Consider the following 20,435-nt stretch of genomic DNA (forward strand, 5'->3'; position numbering starts at 1 on the left):
AAAGCCCTGAGGGATGGTGTTCCAGGCAGAGCACAGCCTGTGTGAGGCCTGGAGGAGAAAAAGAAGCTGCTGGAAGAATGGAAAGTATTTTGGTGCGGCAGCTACGAGGAGCGTGAGGAAGGAGTGGTGGGCCATGGCGTGGAGAAGAGGCCCCAGGCCAGACCACTAGGGCCTTTCAAGGTCCTGAAGGGAGTTTGGCAATGAGGAGGGCCAGAGCATGGGAGGGGGTTGGCAGGGAAGGGTGTGATCAGGCTGCAGGGAGGAAATGCCCTCTGGCTTCTGAGGGAGGGAGGACCCGGAATAGGGAGGCAGGGAGGCCGTGGAGAGGCTCTGCAGGGATGGGGATGGGCCAGGACCCATAGCGGGGATGGGCGCAGCATAAGGCAGACCCCTTGCACCCTGCCTTGAGCACCCTGCAGGTGACCTTGGGTGGTAAAAGGGGAATACCAGGGAGGAGCCTGCTGCTGAGTCAGCCTGAATATGCAGGGCTTGTTCAGTGGGCAGAGGGGCTCCCTGGTCAGCATGTATGGGGTTCATTTGAAGGGTAAAGAGTACACACCCTGGACTCCCAAGCCAATGCTCCTTTACGATTGAGCTGTCAGGGGCACCTGGGTGGCTCAATTGGTTGAGTGTCTGACTTTGCTCAGGTCTGGGTCTTTGGGTCCTGGGAGTGATTGAGCCCCACATGGAGCCACACTGGGCTCTGCACTCAGCAGGAAGTCTGCTTGTCCCTCTCCCTTTCCCTCTGTCCCCACCACAGGAGCCCCTCAGCTTGTGCTCTCTCTCTCTCAAATAAATAAAATCTTTTTAAAAATAAATAATAGGGTTGCCAGACAGCAAAAGAAAGGGGAAAAAGGAATACCTGAGTGGCTCAGTCAGTTAAGGGTCCACCTTCGGCTCAGGTCATGATCTCAGGGTCCTGGGATCTAGCTCTATGTCTGGCTCCCTGCTCAGCGGCAAGCCTGCTTCTCCCTCTCCCTCTGCCCCTCCCCACCCTTCGAGCTATCTCTGCCTCTCAAATAAATCTATAAAATCTTTAAAAAAAAAAAAGAGGTAAAAAGACAGCTACAGGATGCCTAGCTAATTTCAAATTTCGGATAAACAGTGAATAATATTTTAGTATATATCACCAAATTTAGCATTCTGTATTTTATTTTTTTTAAAGATTTTATTTATTTATTCATGAGAGACACAGAGAGAGAGAGAGAAGCAGAGATACAGGCAGAGGGAGAAGCAGGCTCCATGTGGGGAGCCCGATGTGGGACTTGATCCTGGGTCTCCAGGATCACGGCCTGGACCAAAGGCAGGTGCTAAACCGCTGAGCCACCCAGGGATCCCCCCATTCTGTATTTTAACTGGCAACCCTGCTTTCAGTCCCCACCCCATCATGTACACACACCATGCCTTTAGGATATAACAGCAATGAAATAACACAGAACTTCTACTATGTGGCCCCTCTGGCATCCATTTGTCCTCCTACCCATTCCATCTTCCCACTAGTCTGGAAGCCACCCCACCACCCCACCCCACCCCCAGAGAGCTGGTCCCAGTTCCCAGTGCCCAGTGCCCAGTGCCCAGTGTGGGCCAGGCCAGGACCTACTGGGAGTGAGGGGAGGGCAGGGAGCCCTAGCAGGTCCCCCCATCCCTGCCCCTCATACCCAGTATGGCATTTCTGGGCAGTGATCCCCACTCAGAACCTGGTGCTCAGGGCCACAAGCCTGGGTCCATCTCCTGGAACCACCAGAACCACACTTTATTACTGTGGCCATATCCCCCCTGGGGTGGCCCTGGGCTTGGTAGGGCATAGAGGCTAGGCCTGAGCTAGTGATGTGGGCCAACTCACAGGTATGACCCTTCTTCACTGGGCTACAGACCCTGCTGGAGCTGCTCCAGAGAGGGGCTGGAACTTTCCATGATCCCTCCATACCCTCATTAGTATGGAGCCCACCCCAAGGCTTAAGGAGCCTGGTTCCACTCAGGACTGAGGTAACGCAGGGCAGGGGACCTGGATGAGGACTCACATCATCCTGGTAGAGGTGGGGGGATACTCTGTCTGGAGTCAGAGCAGAGGCCATTCTAGGGAAAGTGGAAGGGGAGTTGACAAAGCTGAGGAATTGCAGACTGTGTGCCTAGCCTGGGCCTGTCGAGTTGAGCAGACCCAGGCCTGGAGTTTAGGTGGCTTGTCCTCTGCTAATGATATAGCAAAAATACTGCTGATAAAAATTATAACCATTTATTGAGCACTTACTACTTGCTAAGCTTCTTTATCTATAAAATAGGCCCCACGACTGCCCCTATTTTAGAGATGGAAAAACTAAGGCACAGAGAGCTTGAGTGGCTTGTCCCAGTCACCAAGCTAGCAAGTGGCAGGGCCATTGGAACCCAGGCAGTCTGGCTCCAGAGCCTGCAGCCCTCACTGCCTGGCAAAGGGCTATTTGCATCAAGAAATGAACACGGGGCAGAGGATCTCCCTGGGAGAAAAGGGATCCAGCTCCAGTTCCCTCACTATGCCATCCAAAGTCAATGTCACCCATCTGGTGGCCTGGAGCAGGGCCCTGAGAGCCTACCCCAGCCCGCAGCTCCGGGACCAGATATGCCCAAGCCCCCAGGAGCCAGAGCGGGCAGCTGCATCAGGAAAAGAAAGGGCTGTGTGAACAGTGTGAGAATTCTTCCTTCAATCACGCAGCAGGAGCAGTCCTGGAAGCAGGGCCTCTCCATCTGGTTTGTCTGTCTGCAGACCAGCGACAATATTTCCAGGCAGGATTTGTGAGCCGAAGGCTTCTGAGCACGGCCCAACAGCTCTCCCTGGTGTGCGGCCTGAGAATGCAGCTGGCTTCCGGAGCCCGCTCCCTCTGGTCTGGCAGGCAGGTCAGGAGCCAGGGGATTCTCTACAGCTACAGCCTGAGCTCGGGTTTAGACTCCATACCTTCCCGATCAGGGGAAATTCAAACCTGCCCAGTTATCAAATGGCCAGGTCACGGGCCCGGCTGGCTCAGGTGGAGGGGAAAGGGGCTCCTTTCCTCCTGTCCCCAGGAAGCCCGATAGCCCGATGCTGGTCTACATGGTCCATGGGGGTCTTGGGACCACTGGGGGAGGCGCCTCTGGGAAGGCCTTCCTGATCTTTAAGAAGGATAGGCTTGGATTTGGAGGCCATCAAAATTTGGGGGCGGCTAAAGGGAGAAAGGCCTCAGGCATAGGTGGGTGAGGTCTCTGACACTGGGTGGGACTCAAAGCTCTGGGCTGGAGCCCCAGGCCAGGATGTGGTCTGACCCTCCCCAGAAGGAAAGAGATGGGGCCCAGCAGGAACTTCCAGGGGAGACGGGCAGAAACCCCTACCCACCCACACACACGACACCCCCAGCAGGCAATTGGAGGTAACAGTATCCACGAAGACATTCTTTCTCCCTGGTCTCATTCAGTCTTCACAAAGCTCTCGGGTAAGGCAGGACCGGAGCTGTCAGCCCCATGTCCCCATGTGGAAACCAGTCAGTGAGGATGACAGGCCCAAGGTCGTACAGTAAGACTCAGAGCCCAGCCTTGCAGTATGGGCTCCTGACTCCCAGGCCAGCCTCTGCCCACAAGCCTAACCAGGGCTAACCGGGCCCAGGCACCAGGGCAATGTTCGCTGGCCCCCAGTGGGGTTGGACCTGTCCTGGAGCAGAACGCCAGTGGAGGCAGGGTAATGCCCTGACCTCTGGGCCTGGGGAAGCCATGGAGGCTGAAAAGTCTCCCTGGAGGCCAGGGAGGGCTCTGTCATCCAGCAGCCTTGCCTGCCACCTTTTCTGGTAGAGGCCAGAGTCCTGGGCTGCAGGTAGCCAGAGAGGCCAGGGGTTCTGGGCAAGGAGCCCCAGACTACTTCATGGTCTGGGAGGAGCTGAACGCCTCCATCTCAGCCTCGGCCTCCGCCTCCGCGTGGTACCTCTGGGAGCAAAACCACAGGAAGAGGAAGAAACCTGGAAGGCAGAAAGGAGTCAGCAGGAAGCTGGAAGCAGCAATGTGCGGCCTCACCCAGAATTCAGGGACCTCCTCAGTGTGGGGGAGTTGGGCTTCCCCAAAGCCTAGGAGTAATTCTCAGAGACCCCCCACCACCACCACCACTGTGGAAGCTAGAAGGGGCAGAGGCTGGAGGACCAGAGGTAGGTAGGCCAGAGGGTGCTTTTGTGCAAATTAGGAGGAAGGACAGGAGGAGCCCCAAACCAGCTCGAGGCGATGGGCTTGAGGCAAGGGGCTCGATTTCAGCCCCTGACTTGCCCCCTGGAGCAGTCAACATGTGGGGGGCACCACCCCGGGGCTTCCTCCACGCTGCCCACGGGCCTTACCGTAGAGCGAGTTGAAGGTGGTGAAGAGGAAGAGCTGGGGCAACAGGAAGACACCGAAGGAGAAGAAAGCCAGGGCCCAGGTGGTGCCCAGCAGCACGGTGAGGCCCAGCACGGTGACGCTGTCCCGGCAGGCACGGGAGCTCTGCACCTCCTCCCGGGCCCGCAGCTGGTGCAGCAGCCGCAGCGCCCAGACCAGCACCACCAGGTTGAAAACAGACGTGAGGCCACCGTAGCCCATGACCAAGATGTTGTGCACCCAGGGGTCCCGCACCCAGCATCTGCAGGGGAAGGGGAAGCTCCAGGGTGGGCGTGATCCCAAGGCCGGGGCGGGGGCACCGGGGGAGGAGGCCGGTCTCTGGCCCCTGGATGGGGTTTTGTCTTCCTGTCCAGACCCGCTGGTTCCTATCTGACCACAGGTGCCGTGGAGCTCTGGGCCTGGCTTCCCGGCCCACCTGCCACATTGGCCCCTGCCCGATGCCCCCTCTTCCAGGCACACGGGGCTCTCTCATGCCTCCATGCCTTTCCCCACCAGAAAGCTCTTCCTCCCCTCCCTTCTCCATCCTATTTCCGTCCCCTTCCATGGCCAGCCCGCTGCCAATTTGTATGATACTCTAGCAAATCACTGGCCCAGGGCCCTCTTTCCTGGAAACTTCTCCCACCCACCACGAGGTCAACACCATCTCACCACCATCTCTGTGCAACGGGCCCCCTGCTCCAGGACCCCTCCCCACCTAGACGGGGCAGATGTGCCCCGCTCTGAGCCATAAGCTGTGGCACCTCAGGGTGGCCTGGTGGAGGGCCACTCCCCCCATGGGAACGAGGAGGAGAGTGGGCAGCAGGGAGATGCTACCAAGGGCTGAGAAAAGAGCAGAGGCCTAGCAGGGGCCCCAGCCCTGCTCCTAGAGCCTCCCTGAGGTCTTCACACCCTTTGCTTCCCCAGGACACCTGCAAGACAGGTGGTGACTCTTTACCTAGTCAGACACCGTGTCACAGGCTTTCTGCGGATGAGCCCATTCAGTCCTCATGATGACCCTATGAGGCAGGTGCATAGTCATCCCTGACCTCCAGAGGAGGAAACTGAGGCTCAGGCTTAGAAACACACACTAGTAAGAGGCAAAGGTGGGACCTGAAGCCCCCTGCTCTGAGCCCAGAACCTGTGCCCCTGTCATAGGCACCTGCTCGCCCCCGCTATGGGCTCCTCCTGTGGCAGCCACAAGGGGCCTTGAGCATTATTTGGGGGATTTTTTCAAGGGCCTATAATCTCCTGTGTGGTCTGGATGGTTCCTTTCCACTGCTGACTAACAGTCCAGCAGGGGTGGCTCTATCACAACTTATAAACCGGTGTCCTGCTGGTGGGCACTGGAGTTACTTTCAAGGGTATGGTTACTGTCGTCTGTGTTCAGGAGCATATATAGATGCAATAAGGGGTTTTTGAATGCAGGAGAATAAAAGTCACGGTACCCAGGATGAGAGGGAGGGGGGAAGGAAGGGGGACTCAGAGAAGTGGGTTCTTAGACTGGGGTATGCTGTCACAGCCTGGCGACAGTGTGCTTCCTGCGCCACTTCAGTACTCTGGTCCCCAACACATATTAGATAAAACTAGATGGTTAAGGAGCCCTACCTAAGTCACACAGCCTCTGAGAAAGCAGCCTGACCCTCACAGAGAGGAATGAACCCCAACCCGCTTCCACTCCATGCCCAGAGCCCTCACTTCCCAGAAGCTGGGAGGGGTGGTGGGGGGCCAGGCTCTGGAGCCAGCTGGCCCGTGGCCAAGTCCCAGCTCTGCCATTGACCACCTGGGTTTCCTTGGGCGGGGTTCTTCAGCTGCCTGTGCCTCAGTTTCCCTAACTGTAAACAGAGGCTGACAATAGGCCCTACTCCTCGCTGCGATGTTTAAACAGGGTAAACACACAAGGCCTGCCAGGGAGTCAGCCCTCAGCCAGTCTGGAGCTTGTCAGGGAAGAAAGAAGGCCGGAGGGCCAACCACTGAAGATGGGTCTACGGGGCTTGTTAAGCTACTCTCTATGTTGGCTGTGAAAAACTTCGTAACAAGAAAAAGGAAAATGTCTTAGGGCACAGGAAGGGGCAGCAGAGTCTGTCCCCAGGTCCCACCAGCACCCTCCCAACACAGACACCTGGACCGAGCCCTGTCCCTGGGATGTCCCAGCCCCCACAGCACTCTCTCTGACTAGGAGGGTCTGAGGGCTGGCTGTGCCATCAGGCATGGGTAGGAGGAGCAGGAGCCTAAGCAAGAGCAAGGTGGGGGCCGAGCTCACTGAGCAGGATCTGAGCTCTCCCAGGAGCCGGAGGCCCATGAGCAGGCACCAGAGTTCATGCCAGGACTCCCTAGGGGTAGCCAGCTTTGAACAAGAGCCTGCCTCCGCAGGAGGCCTTGGGGATCCAGCAGAGAAGGTATAGCAAAGCCCATAGGAAGCCACCCCTCTCTGAGCCACAGCCCCCTCCTTGCCCCACAGCCAGTGCCCTGCCTATAGGACACCGTGTTCAGAGCCCCTGGGCCCTCCTGCCAGAGCCAGGGAGCCTGCCACAGCCCTGAGGGCACTCACATGGATACGTTCCGGAAGGCTGTGTCATTTCCCTGGCTGTTGGAGAGTGGGATTGTGTGAGGTCCATACACTGAGTGCTGAGTGACAAGAAGGAGCAGCACCAGGAGGGCCGGGACCCCTGAGAGGTGAGACAGAGGCTTGGGATCTGTCAGGTGACCCCAGAGAAGGGCTGGTCCTGGGTCCCCAGGGCCATTAAAACAGAATTCCACTGAGCAGGCAGGGAGGGGAAGGGATGGTTCTGAGCCCCAGCCCCTGCCATACAGTCCAACTTCAGAGCACTTAACCTGGAGGTCTTAGAGGAGGCTGCTTTCCAAGGTGGCGTTATGAGGGCTCTAGGGTGGGATGGTAGTGGCAGTAGCAGTGGGGAGATGGAGCTAATGGGACAGATTAGAGAAATTCATGAGGAAACCAAGATAATAAAGAGGGGCTAGGATGGTGATAGAGGTACCCATGAAGGTGGCGCAGAGATTGTGGTGAAGATGAGGATGGTGGTGATGATGGAGGTGGTGGTGATGGTGATGGTGGAGTTGGAGGTAGAAGTTGGAGGTAATGGTGGCATTGATGATGGTGTTGGAGTTCCTGTGGAGATGACAGTAGAGGCGATGGTGGTGTTGGAGGTAGACAAGGTGATGGTGGAAGTGTTGGAAGTGATGGTGATGGAGGTGCTGGAGATGGAGGAGATGAGGTGTTGGAGATAGAATGGGCGACGAGAATAGAGGTGCAGAAAGTAGTGGTGAGTACTGACAGGGATGACGAGCAGCTCTCATGGCAGTGGCCACTACGATGAGGAAGAGGAGAAAGAGAAGGGCGAGAGTGGGTAGACGCCCTGTCTGGCTGGACACCTCAGACCACAGGAGGGGAGGGAGGCTTTGCTTACCCCAGCCCACCGCGCAGAGCTTGAGCAAGTATCGGTGGATGTAGATGTTGTAGACACGCCCAAGGAGGAGGTAGAGGTTGAAGCCTTCAATGGCCATCCAGGTGAGGCAGCTGAGCAGCGCAAAGTGCATGATGGCAGCCAGTGCTTTGCACGCCGCCGTCTCGGACGTGGAGGGCAGAGCCAGCGAAGGACTCAGCAGGAAGGTCACATTGAGGAGCAGCACGGAGGCATGCAGGTTCACGTGGATACGTGTTATGGAGTCACCCTGCTGCCTGCGGGTGGAAGCATGGCCTTCCATGGCCTGGAGACATCACAAGCAGTGCCACCCCCCAGGGCTCATGGACACATAATAATGGGTACACTGAGGCTGGGGTGGGGATGGGGATCGACCAGCAGCCACCACAGCACGGCTGCTCTCCTGCCTCCCAGCCTCCACCCCCTGGAGAAACCCACCCCACTCTGGGGGATCAATTAGATAAGAAGGAGGGGAGCTGAGCAGCAGTGGGTAGGCAGGCCCAGCACGGGGGCAGGGGAATACCTGGCTTGGAAGTGCAGCAGCAGAGTGAGTAGTGAGGCCACCATGGAGATGCTGCAGCCCACCAGGGAGATGTACGTGAGAGGGGCCAGCAGCTCTTCAGGAATTGGAGCTGGAGAGAGTTGCTGCAGGAAGGAAAGGAGAGATGGGGGACAAAAGCATGGAAATGCCTTCCCCATGGTGACAGGGACCTGCTAAGACCTCAGCTCCAAACACCCCTGCCCCACACAAACCCCATCATGGTCTTGGCTTGAAAAGAAAAAAAAAAGAAGAAAAAAAGCCCGGCGGACACAGTGGCTTTTGCCCCCTCAACTCCCATCTCTCCTTTCTCTATGAGAAGCTTCCCTCTCTCACTGTCTATGCACATGGGCGATCCCACCATGTGTGAACAGGTGTTGAACAGGTGTACCAGGCCTGACTTATCAGAGCCCTTCCTTCTCCTGCCCAGTGATCAGTCGAGGGGTGGGAATGTGACACACTCCCAAGCAGTGGGACTCCATCCCAAGCCTAGCTGGCTGAATTGGGTAAGAGAAGCTCCCCTTCTACTGGCCTAAAAGCTAGCAGGATATGAGCCTGGATTTGCTAGCAGCCATATTATTATCCTGTAGGGAAATCCTGTCTGAAGGCTAGGCCAGCACAAAGCAAGCACAGTTGGGAGACAGAGACAGAGCCCTGTCTTGGTGATATTGAGCATCTGGATCAAGCCATGCCTGAAGCCTAACATAGCTTCTTCAGCAACATGAGTTCATAAGTTTCTCTTTTCCTCTCCTTAAGCCCATTTGGGTTGTATTTTCTGTCCCCTACACCAGCCTTTGCTTTGGTTGCTCCTCTTGCCTAGACATGGGGCCCTTTCTAGCTTTGACTCCCCTCACCCAGACTGGATGCACACGTACCATGAGAACAGCAAAGTAGCTGAGGTGATTGCAGCGGCAGAGCACCTGGGAAGGTGAGGGCTGCTCTGTGCGACAGCCCTCAGAACTCCAGGCCCCCCAGTAATCCTTGCTGGCTCCTTCCTTCCAGAAGACACAGGTCGCTGTGTAGCCTTCCTAAGGGGAGAGGCTGGAGTTGGGTGTATCCAAGGGGTGTGGGGGAGGGCTGCGGGTCAGAGTCTGGAAATTGCACCCTTGTCAACATTTTACCAGGCACTGGCTGGGCTTTGGCATCAGACAGATCCAGATTCCAGCCTTGCCCATACTATGGACTCTCAGAGCGACCCGGGCAAGGGACCGAGCTTCTCTAAGCCTCAGCTTATTCATCTGCAAAGTGGAATCATCTATACCCAAGTCCCAAGGATGCTATTAAATTCCAGGCACCGAGGGATCTTGAATGTCCAGCTCTGGCTGGACAGTAGGTGCTCTATAATCAAGTGTCCCCTTTCCCCTCCTCCTCATGGGGAACTACGATGGTGCAGACCCATATCCCCCAGGAGGGACACTCATCCACAGACAACCCTGATGCCAAGTCTTGTGGATGGAGGGATGGGAGGAATCACACAGGCAGCGCCATGGAAAACCACTGAGGCGGACACCTGGGTGGCTCAGTGGTTGAGCCTCTGCCTTTGGTTCAGGGTGTGATCCCGGGGTCCTGGGATCCAGTCCCACATTGGGCTCCCCACAGAGAGCCTGCTTCTCCCTCTGTGTCTCTGACTCTCTCTGTGTGTCTCTTATGAATAAACAAATAAAATCTTAAAAGAAAAAAGAAAACCACTGAGGAAGGGGCAGAGAAGTCCCAGGGAGGGAAGGGACACCCAGAGCACGGAGGTTACAGGACACAGCGGATTACAGGGGAAGCAAACTGCAGGGGCAGAGGGCAGAGCAAAGAAAGGAAAGGATGATGGAGAAATTGAGAGTGCGGAGCACTCCCGAGGAGGCTGATGGGAAGTCAGGGAAGAGCCTAGAGGCTCTGGGCTTTTCAGAAATGCCAGGGCCAGAAGGGCAGAGGCATCAAAGCTTACACCCACCCAGCAGCCCTTCTCCCTTTCTCTAGGATCAGCTTCTGCACCTCCCTCGAGGACCCATGGCTCCCCCCATGCCAGGTCAGATGAATCCAGCCCAGTGCCTGAGCCACGTGACTCAGGCCTGGCCAATCCACACGTTCCATCAACTTGGTTCAGGGATGGACACATGACCCAGTCAGACATTTAGGACTCTATTCTGAGCCCCTGGTTTGCACTGATGAGGAAGAGCCTGCTGGGAAGAGGGGAGGGAAGTCCAGCACGTAAGCTGCCATCTGGCCAGAGCAGAGAGCCAAGGCAGGAAACCACTGCTGAGAGATAACAAGAGGCTGAGCCAGGATGGCATTGTATCAGCCCCTGGATCCAGTCATGCCTGAAGCCAGACAGCTCTGTGCATTTCATTTACATGAGCCGCTCAATTCCTTTTTGTGCTTAAGCTGGCTTGACTTGGCTTCATATCACTTGCAATTCCTGGAGTCCTGCCTGGGGGCCCCCCCGGGTGGCTCAGTTGGTTGAGCTCCTGACTCCCCATCTCAGCTCAGGTCTCCATCTCAGGGTCCTGAGCTCAAGTCCCACGTTGGGCTCCACACTGGGTGTGGCACCTACTTAAAATGAAAAAGCAAATCCTGCCTAAGTAAAACCTTCTCTCTCTGACTTCTTTGACAGGAGTTTTCAAACTGTGATAGGTTCGAAATCGTTCATTTTCAAAATGCTTCCACAGATTTGGGTTTAGTCAAGCCAACGTTCAACAGGAACGAGCCACAAGGGGCAGGGGTGAGGTGGAAACGGGGGTGCCCCCCACAAGTACCAGGCTCCGGTTGTGCCAAAAGCTGATGTTGACCGGGTCCCTGAGGTTGTTCACATGTCCATGCCCCAGCTGGGCCCCCAGGACGTAGTTATTGAGCAGAGATGAGTTGATGTTCTGGAAGGACAGCAAGAGAAGGGCTGACTGCAGGGGACACAGGGAGACCCCAGCTGAGGGCTAAGAGCCCCCTTCACCAGCCCCTCCCCCGGACGAGAGCAAGCAGGCATGCCTCACATGTCCAGCGTGGGCCAGCCTCCCAGCCTTCACACATGCTGCCCCCTCCATCCCTCACCTCTCTGCCAAGTGCTGAGTACATTCTAGCCTCCAGCCTAACCAACCACTGTCCTAACTCACTTTCAGAGCCAAAGTTAAAAGGCACCTTTGTCTACCTCCCACTCAGTTACAGCACACACATAGGTTTCTTCTAAGTGGGCCTTCCCACGATTTTCCTAAAACTGAGAAGGGGCCATGGGCAGTCCCACCTGGTGCCGGTCCCTGCCCAGAGGCTAGCCAAGGGCACGGATGCCCACAGCGCCCCCAGGAAGGGGCCCCCCCGCAAGGCACTGACCTGGAAAAAGTGGTCTGTGAAGAAGTAGATGCAGATGAGTCGCAGCTCCCTAGGGCGGGTCCTACAGGCGTCCTGGGTCAGCTCCGCGGGGAACTGCATGGCGTGGGGGACCCAGGCCTGTGGAGGGCAGGGACAGGCTGAGCCCGGTGTCCTCTGCCTCCAGAGCCGGCCCCAGTGCTTTCACTGCTCCTCTGTCCTTGTGAAGCCTTCCGGCCTTATCCCAGGCGGGTCATTCCTCCAAGCCTCCACCTGCAGAGCTGTCTCCTCGCAGGCTGCACCTCCTCTCAAACTGGCTGAGATCCCAGCCCTCCCTCCAGGCTGCCCCTGCCTTGAATTATTCCCACCCAACTGGGGCCCCTGGGGATGGAGCTTCTCGGCCTTCAGCACCCAGGTATTCCAAGGACGCTGGATCCCCTGGCCTCTCCTACAGCTGCCTCCCCACCCACAGACATGCAAAAGCAGGAAGAGGACACTGCCCTTGAGGGGCCACAGGGTACCCCCTTTATTCATCATTTGCATGAGGAACATTAGCCCCATTTTACAGAGGAGGCAACCTACCAGGCTATGAGGGCAGACCAGATTAGTTTCGGGGAAGGAGGACGGGGAGTCCAGACCTTAAGGCCTTGGACGATTTTTTGTGGGGGGAGAGGCACTGGCTGGGCCCCATCCCCTGACCACCTCTGACCTGGGGGACCCGCTTCATTGTAGTGCTGTTCAGCGAGAGGCCGGCAAAGTTGCAGCCCAGCTTGAAGATCAGCGACTGGATGTTGGGCGTCTGCAAGGTCAGGTTGCTGCCCCCAAAGCTGGCGTTCAACAGGCTGCACTCCAGGCCCCGGATGAGGCTGAGGGCGAGAGAGTTGACCAGGGTTTGTGGTAGGGCTTCGGGCAGGAGGGGCCCCAGGTGGCCGAGAAGGGCGCCCTCCCCCCTCCACCAGCATGGGCCACTCCCGTCTCCAGACCTCTGCACACAATGTCCCTGGCACATCTCACCTCTCCACCTGCCTCATTCGCATCTCCTCATTACCTCACATTCTGGTCCAGGCTTGTTGGCACCTCCTTCGGGAAGCCCTTTTTGGGTGTTCTCTGCCGGCTGAGTGAAATGCCCCATAGACCCTGTGCTTCCCTGGCCACTCATTCGGAGCTGTGAGGCCATCAGATCACAGAGCTACCCTGGAGGACCCAATCTGAGTCTTGGAGCTCCTTTCCAGAACTATGTAGAGACCCAGAATCCCACATCTAGTTGCATGGCATCCGTAGTTAAAGGGCCCTCAACCAGGCAGCAGATTTGATGAGGGCAGGGCTACGTTTATCCTGCATCTCTAGAGCCTGGTGCCAGGCACACTGTAGGTACTCAATAAATGCAGGTTGAATAGATGGATTAATGGTCTACCCTGGACAACCCTGGACTGGACAACCCTGGACCACTGATTCAAGGCACAAGCTGGGTGTGGGAGGCACAGCTGACTCTAGGCAGACAAGAAGGACCGCCCAACTCACCCAGCAAGAGAAACTGAGCTGCGGCTCCTGACCATCCTCTCCAGCTTCTTCATCCAGTGCAGGGGTTCTTGGGATGCCTCTGCAGGGAGCAGGTCAGACTTCCACTTTGGCCTCCATCCCTGGGCCTCCCACCCCAGCCTTGGCCTTGCTACTGCCCCTGAATGCCTGAATGCCTCAGGGCCCTCTTTCAAGCTCCCTTGGTTTGAGGCATCCCCCTTTCACATCACAGCCAGGGGCCCGGGCAAGGATGGCTCCCCAGCTCAGCGGCACCTTCTTACCCACAGTCTCACTCTGAGCAGTCATGAAGCATAAACAGAGGAAAAAGACCCCCCAGGGATCCATGTCCTGGACCTCGTCTCTTCCAAGAACCAGCTCCCACCCTAGAAAAGATGCATGCCTTTGTCATCTTTGACAATGATCTCTAACTTCTAGGTGTCTGGCATGTCCCAAGGGTAGGACATCTAGCATCTTTTTTTAATTTAAGATTTTATTTATTTATTCATGGGAGACATAAAGAGAGAGACAGAGGCAGAAGGAGAAGGAGGTTCCCTGTGGGGAGCCTGATGTGGGACTCAATCCCAGGACCCCGGGATCACGCCCTGAGCTGAAGGCAGACGCTCAACCACTGAGCCACCCGGGTGTCCCTGACAGCTAGGGTCTTAATTGATCCTTGTTACTTCTGCATTTCACAGATGGGGAAACTGGGCTTCAGAGCACAAATGGTCTTGCTCTGCCTGAGGCTCCCTGAGCCAGGTCTCTGTGACTCCAGAATCCCTGACCCTTTGTCCAGAAATGACTGTCATTAGCAGCTCTGCCTGAGTCACCCCCGCTCCCCCAAAATGGCCTCTCTGGGGGCTTCTCCACAGCCCTGACTCTACCCAGCAGGGGAACCTGCTTGGGAGCAAGCACCATGGAACCCTGTGCAGTTCTGTCATTAATTCACCATGTGACTTTGAGCAAGGGTCTGTCCCTCCCAGCCTTCATTTTCTGTGGTTTTTAAATAAATGAATAAACTTCTGCTTTAAACATAGCAAAATTATGTCAACATCCTGAAACTCCACTAAAATGAGAATGGGTGAATAAAATGGGCACAAAGCCACAAAGACAGAACAAAGGGAAAGAAGACAACAGCAAGCAGGAGGCTCCAAAGCAGGTGGCCACATGGTAATAAACTTAGCAGACCATAAAAAGTTGAGCCCAAGTGCCTACATGGTGGGGAGAGATGTGGTGTGAGGGGAGGAGGGAAAGGGATGGGGAGAAGCCTCACAACCCCAGAGAACACTTGAGAACTAGAAGCATCGAGAACCTCTGAAAGCAGGGCAAGGAGTGAAACCCAAAAATGAGGGATGGATGGTTGTGAGTCTTTTTTTTTTTTTTTTTAAGAGAGAGAGCACGCATGTACATGTGTAAGTTAGGGGCAGGAAGCAGGGGCAGAGGGAAACGGAGAGAGAGAATCCCAAGCAGTCTCCATGCTCAATGAAGAGTTCAACTCGGGACTCGATCCCACGACCTTGAGATCATGAGCTGAGCTGAAATCAAGAGTACAACGTTTAACCAACCAAACGAGTCTTTAAAATGACCAGCTGAGGCCCCAGATCCCCTCTGCCACCTAGAGACCACTGTCACCACCCGTCCACCCTCCACCCCACCCCAACATAAAGGTCATTCCCTGGAGACAGTGCCTGATAGAGAATCCGAGGGGAAGGATGGGATGCCATCCGGGCTTAGAAAAATGAAGCCATACCCCTTCCCCACTTCCACCTCCAGTCAGCTTCCCGAAGCCTATGGCAGCCAGGGGATGATGCTCTATGGCAGCAGAAAATTCTTCTCTAAAGAACTGGCTGTTCCAAGAAAGGTATCCTCTAGGGCAGCCCTGGTGGTGCAGCGGTTTGGTGCCGCCTGCAGCCTGGGGTGTGATCCTGGAGACCTGGGATCTAGTCCCGCATCGGGCTCCCTGCATGGAGCCTGCTTCTCCCTCTGCCTCTCTCTCTCTCTCTCTGTCTCTATGAACGAATAAATAAATAAATAAATAAATAAATAAATAAATAAAAAGGTAGCCTCTAGCTATGGATGTTTTGGTATTCCTTAATGAAATGGCCAGGACTAAACTTAGGTTAAAGCTTTACCAGTCATCAGCCCTGATAAGCAGTTGTGCCTTAGTGCTACTCCCTGCAGTTGTTGGCTGGACAGCCGGACCAGGATATATCCTGTCCAGAAAGCAGTGGAAAAAAAGAAGCTTCCAGGATGAAGGCCTCATCAAATAATAGGAGAAGGACGAGACGCTGCAGATTAATTGGGTGAAGTGGGGACGCCTGGATGGCTCAGTGGTTGAGCATCTGCCTGGATGGCTCAGTGGTTGAGCATCTGCCTTTGGCTCAGGGTGTGATCCCAAGGTTCTAGGATCAAGTCCTACATTGGGCTTCCTGCATGGAGCCTGCTTCTCCCTCTGCCTGTGTCTCTGCCTATTCTCACAAATAAATTAATAAACTCTTTAAAAAAAATGGGTGAAGTGTACACAAAATCTTCGTGTACTGTTTTTTTTTAACCTCCTGTGAATTTATCATTGTTTTCAAAAGTAAAAGTTCAAAGTACAGTCCAATAGATTACCATTTCACTATCAAAAATTACAACACAGATAGTAACATAAAAGGGAGCAAAGTATATCCATTGCACAGAAAGCACAAGTTGAACATAACACACAGAATATAATCACATGTACGGAAATTTATGCTGATATACGTGCTGAAGGCTAGGAGGGTATCTGGAAGAATGGTTGCCAAAATGTTGATAAGGTTTTGTGGAGAAGGATTACTTTCTTTTTTAGGTTTTCCATATAGTTTGAAATTTTTTTAAGATATTTTATTTATTTATTTGAGAAAGAGAGAGCACAAGCAGGGGGAGCAACAGAGGGGGAGGGAGAAGCAGGATTCCCACTGTGCAGGGAGCTCGATGTGGGGCTTGATCCCAGGACCCTGCGATCATGACCTGAGCTGAAGAAAGACATTTAATTGCTTAATCAGCTGAGTCATCTAGGCACCCCACAGTTTGAATTTTCTACAACAAACACGTATTACCTTCACAAGGTAATTGAAAACAAGTTTGTTTTTTTTTTGAAAACAAGTTTTTAATGCTTAGAATTTTTTTAATGTTCCAAATGACTAGCATTATGGAAAAAAATAGTGGTGGCATATTTTTATGAAAAAAAAAAACATGTTGCAAAGCAATGTAATTCAGTCCTCGCAATAGTCACATTTCTTATATATGCAAGATCTGAAATATGCGGAGGTCACTTCTGGGTGGTGAGATTCTGGGCCTACTTGTTTTAGGTGCCTTATTTCCTTATATTATCCCATATATTATAGTTATTTGCTTCTCAATTTTTATTTACTCTTCTCATAGTGGTTTTTGTTTCTTAAGTAGACTCCAGACCCAGTATGGAGCCCAGCACAGGACTTGAATTCACAGTCCTGAAATCAAGACAGAGCTCAGATCAAGAATCAGATGCTTGACCAACTAAGCCACCCAGGGGCCCCTACTCTTCAGATAGTTTAAAATTTTACATCTTTCAAATCTAAACAATGAATAAGTCCACAAAGGCATAAAAATCGCAAAGTATCCCTCCCTCCTGTGTCACCCAACCACTCCCTTCCCAGCTAGTCACCCCAGGTAACTACAGCTATTAGTGTTTTGTGAATTTTCCCAAGTATCAAAGAAGTAAAGCATATATGACTTTCCTCATCTTATTTTATTTTTTAATTATTTAAAAAGATTATTTATTTATTTATTTATTTATTTATTTATTTATTTATTTATTCATGAGAGAGGCAAAGACACAGGCAGAGGGAGAAGCAGGCTCCCTGCAGAAAGCTGATGTGGGACTCCATCCCAGGACCCCAAGACCATGCCCTGAGCCAAAGGCAGATACCCAACCACTGAGCCTCCCAGGCATTCCTCTCCTCATTTTATTAAAAAAAAAAAAAAAAAAAAAAGTAGCACCCTCTCTACTGTTCTGCAATTCGTTTTTTCGCTTGAAAATACATCTTGGAAAAAAAAAAAAAAATACATCTTGGAGAACTTTTCTTTTTCTTTTTAAGATTTTATTTATTCATTCATGAGAGACACAGAGAAAGGCAGAGACACAGGCAGAGGGAGAAGCAGGCTCCATGCAGGGAGCCCGCCGTGGGACTCAGTCCCGGGCCTCCAGGATCACGCCCTGGGCGTAACAGTACCTGGAGCTTCCCCTTTTTCTTTTACAACTGCATAGTCTACCATTGGAGGGATAAGCCCTAGCTTATTCAGCAGGTGCCTCAGAACTGTTGGTGGTGTGGGCTCTGGTTTTTGGTTCTTTATAACAGTACAGCTGTTCTGATGTTATTTCCCAAGTGTGCAAGTTCACGGTCTGCCTTTTTTTTTAATGCCTGATTCTTCCTTATCTTCTCGAAATTCTTTCCATAATAGGGAAATCAGCTCGTTGTCTATTATGTGAATTGCAAATCTGTTTCCTAGTTTATCTTTTGCCTTTTAACATTACATATGATCCTTTTGCCATGTAGAAGTCCTTTTTTATATGCATAATTTTTGTGTAACCAGAATTATCAGTATTTTTCTCTTTTGGCTTCTGGATTTTGAGTCATAGCCTTAAAAAGGCCTTCCAATTATGAAGGATTTCTCCTAAGTTTCTCGTAGTACTTCTGAGGTTTCATTGTTCACATTTGGGACCCCTTGTCTATTTGCATCGACCTGGAGTACAGCATGAGATGGGGATGAGATTTTTTTTTCTGGGTGGTCCCAACCATTTGTCTTAACACTATTTATTAATATATGTGTTTATTTGAAAAGAGAATAGAAGGGCGCCTGGGTGGCTCAGTTGGTTAAGCATTCAACTCTTGGTTTTGGCCCAGGTCATGATCTCAGGATTGTGGGATTGAGCCAGGCTCCACACTCAGTGGGGAGTCTGTTTGAGATTCTCTCTCTCTCTCTCTCAAACATGTAAATAAATCTTTAAACAAAAAAAAAGAGGGCAGCCCTGGTGGCTCAGCGGTTTAGCGCTACCTTCAGGCCAGGGCGCAATCTTGGAGTCCCAGGATCGAGCCCCATGTCGGGCTCCCTGCATGGAGCCTGCTTCTCCTTCTGCGTGTGTGTGTGTGTGTGTGTGTGTCTCATGAATAAATAAATAAAATATTTTAGAAAGAAAGAGAGAGAGAGAGAGAGAGAGAGAGAGAAAGAAAAGGGAATAGAGATTTTGGTTGGAATCATGGAGTGCTGGGTTCTTACTCATTTGGCCACTTGGTTATTTTTTAAGCTGTGTTACCTTGAGCAGTCCTCCCCATCACTGTGTGAATAGGGAAACTGAGGCCCAGACAATAATGTGGATTTGACCTCCAGGGTCTGGACCGTAAGGCCAGGACCCCAGGGCCTTGGCTACCCTGCTCTGTGTCTACAGAGAAAAGACAGGTCTAACCCCACCACCACCTGAAGTAATCAAGGCCAAAGCAGAAGTAACACCTCCTCCAAGTACCCCAAATAGCTACGGTTTCCACTCCCTTTCCCAGGGGCAAACCACAATCCTCACTTCTGCTTGAGACTTCCAGCACCCCTCTCCCTAGCCCTTCTGAGAGGCCACCGTGTATTGTCACCCCACATCCTCATCCCTCTCACCATCCACATTACGATTCATTATCTGGGGCTCCCTGGGAAACAGAATCCCTTACTTGATGTCCAAGATGGTTCCAGTTGATTGTGGGGAAACTGGGAACCACACAAGAGTTTGCCTGGGCTTACAGCAAGCCAGTCATCAAGCCGGAGATCAAACCTAGAGCTCCAGACTCCAAGGCAGACTCCCTCCCCATGCAGGGCACTGCTGCCTCCCAAAGATGGCTGGGCGGCTGAGTTGCTCTACAGATGAAGAAAACTCTTATCTAGGCCAAAACAGAGATGAGGAAATACGCAGAGCCTTTGGTAGATGCAAATTTGATAACCAGTTGCAGTATTCATTGCCTGGGCTGTGACACTGGGCAATAAGTCCACTTCTCTGTGCTTCATTCAGGGTTTCTCATCCATTAAATGAGACCAAGGAGACCTATTTCCCAGGGAGAGAGACTCAGAGACATTTCCGTAATCCTCACTGCAAATTCAGGGCTCTGACCCAAAGCCCCAGCCAGAGATATATCTAAGCATAAGACTTGGGACCCCCTGCCTTCCTCCCTGGGGCTGACCCTGCACCCCATCCCCCTGCTGCCCACGCATCTCCAACAGCACCAGGCCTGCTGAGCTGGTCACACTCCTGAACATGGCCCCATTGCCCCTTCCAAGCAGCTACTCCTGCCAACCACAGGCTGGAGCCCCCACCGCTGGCCTCACCCTGGCCTGGGTGAGGAATGGATCCCTGGTCTCTGCAGGAAAGCCCTGGAAAGTACCATTCTCACCCCTATTTTACAGGCAAGGGAAGGGAGGCCCAATAGGGAGTCTGTGACCAAGTCAGCACCAGAGCCTAAGACAAACCATCCCAGGCTCCAGTCCAGGTCATTCTGAAAGCAATGGCACCTGCTCACATCTGCCCAGTACAAACTTCATGCAGGCCCTCCCCCACGTCATCTGAGGTACAGGTTACCAGACTAACCCCATTTCACAGATAAAGACACTGACATCCAGAAAAGTCTAATAACTTGCCCTAGGCCAGCATGGGGAGCTAGGAGTTAAACCCAGGGCCTAACCACTACTTATTTTAAATTGCTCTTTAAAAAATAAATAATTGGAAGGGCATCTGGGTGGCTCGGTAGGTTAAGCATCTGCCTTCAGCTCAAGTCATGATCCCATGGTCCTGCAGGAGGTTCCCTGCTCAGCAGGGAGTCTGCTTCTTCCTCTCCTTCTCCCTCTCCCTCCACATTTCTCCCCCTGCTCATGTTCTCTCTCTCTCTAAATACATAAGTAAAATCTTTTAAAGATAGATAGATAGATAGATAGATAGATAGATAGATAGATAGGCAGTCTTCCATATTCCCAGAGATTTGAAGTTGCCACCAGAGAGTGAAGGAGATAAGGGTGGGTCCCCAGCTTGCTGTTCCCAGGATGTCACTGATCCTGGACCCACCAGGGCAGTGACATGCCTGATGCCTGCTGGGGAACTGGCAGAGAGGTAGAGGAGGGGGGAAGAGAGCCAGCTGACCTGTGGAGCCGCTGCCGTCCTGCTGCTGTACTGCTGCCTCCGGTCTGTCTACGTGAAGAAAAGGAAGTTGGATGTGTGTGCCGGGGCCACCTCTCTGTGCCACTCAGCCCCAGCCCTCCGCCCTCTCCTGCTCTCTGCTCTCTTCACCCCG

General features: G+C 53.2%; 1 protein-coding gene across 3 annotated transcripts; it reads right to left on the reverse strand.

Annotated features, from left to right (window-relative positions):
• Positions 1-1,590: 1,590 nt before the first annotated feature.
• Positions 1,591-20,412, reverse strand: ADGRG5 (adhesion G protein-coupled receptor G5). Of its 3 annotated transcripts, none has more exons than XM_041765192.1 (12): positions 20,285-20,412; positions 13,398-13,499; positions 13,120-13,198; positions 12,308-12,464; positions 11,623-11,739; positions 11,058-11,171; positions 9,189-9,341; positions 8,299-8,420; positions 7,761-8,032; positions 6,884-7,001; positions 4,320-4,485; positions 1,591-3,953 (listed from the first exon to the last, which is right to left on the reverse strand). In XM_041765192.1, the coding sequence occupies exons 2-12, from the start codon at positions 13,459-13,461 to the stop codon at positions 3,858-3,860; spliced, it is 1,458 nt and encodes a 485-aa protein (XP_041621126.1). In that variant the 5' UTR covers positions 13,462-13,499; positions 20,285-20,412; the 3' UTR covers positions 1,591-3,857. The 3 variants fall into 3 exon arrangements, with proteins under 3 accessions (XP_041621126.1, XP_041621125.1, XP_041621127.1); XM_041765191.1 differs by having other exon boundaries at positions 4,320-4,597; XM_041765193.1 differs by lacking the exon at positions 6,884-7,001 and having other exon boundaries at positions 4,320-4,597.
• Between the last annotated feature and the right edge of the window lie 23 nt (positions 20,413-20,435).

This window comes from Vulpes lagopus, chromosome 8 (assembly GCF_018345385.1).
Source record: "Vulpes lagopus strain Blue_001 chromosome 8, ASM1834538v1, whole genome shotgun sequence".
NCBI lineage: Eukaryota > Metazoa > Chordata > Mammalia > Carnivora > Canidae > Vulpes > Vulpes lagopus.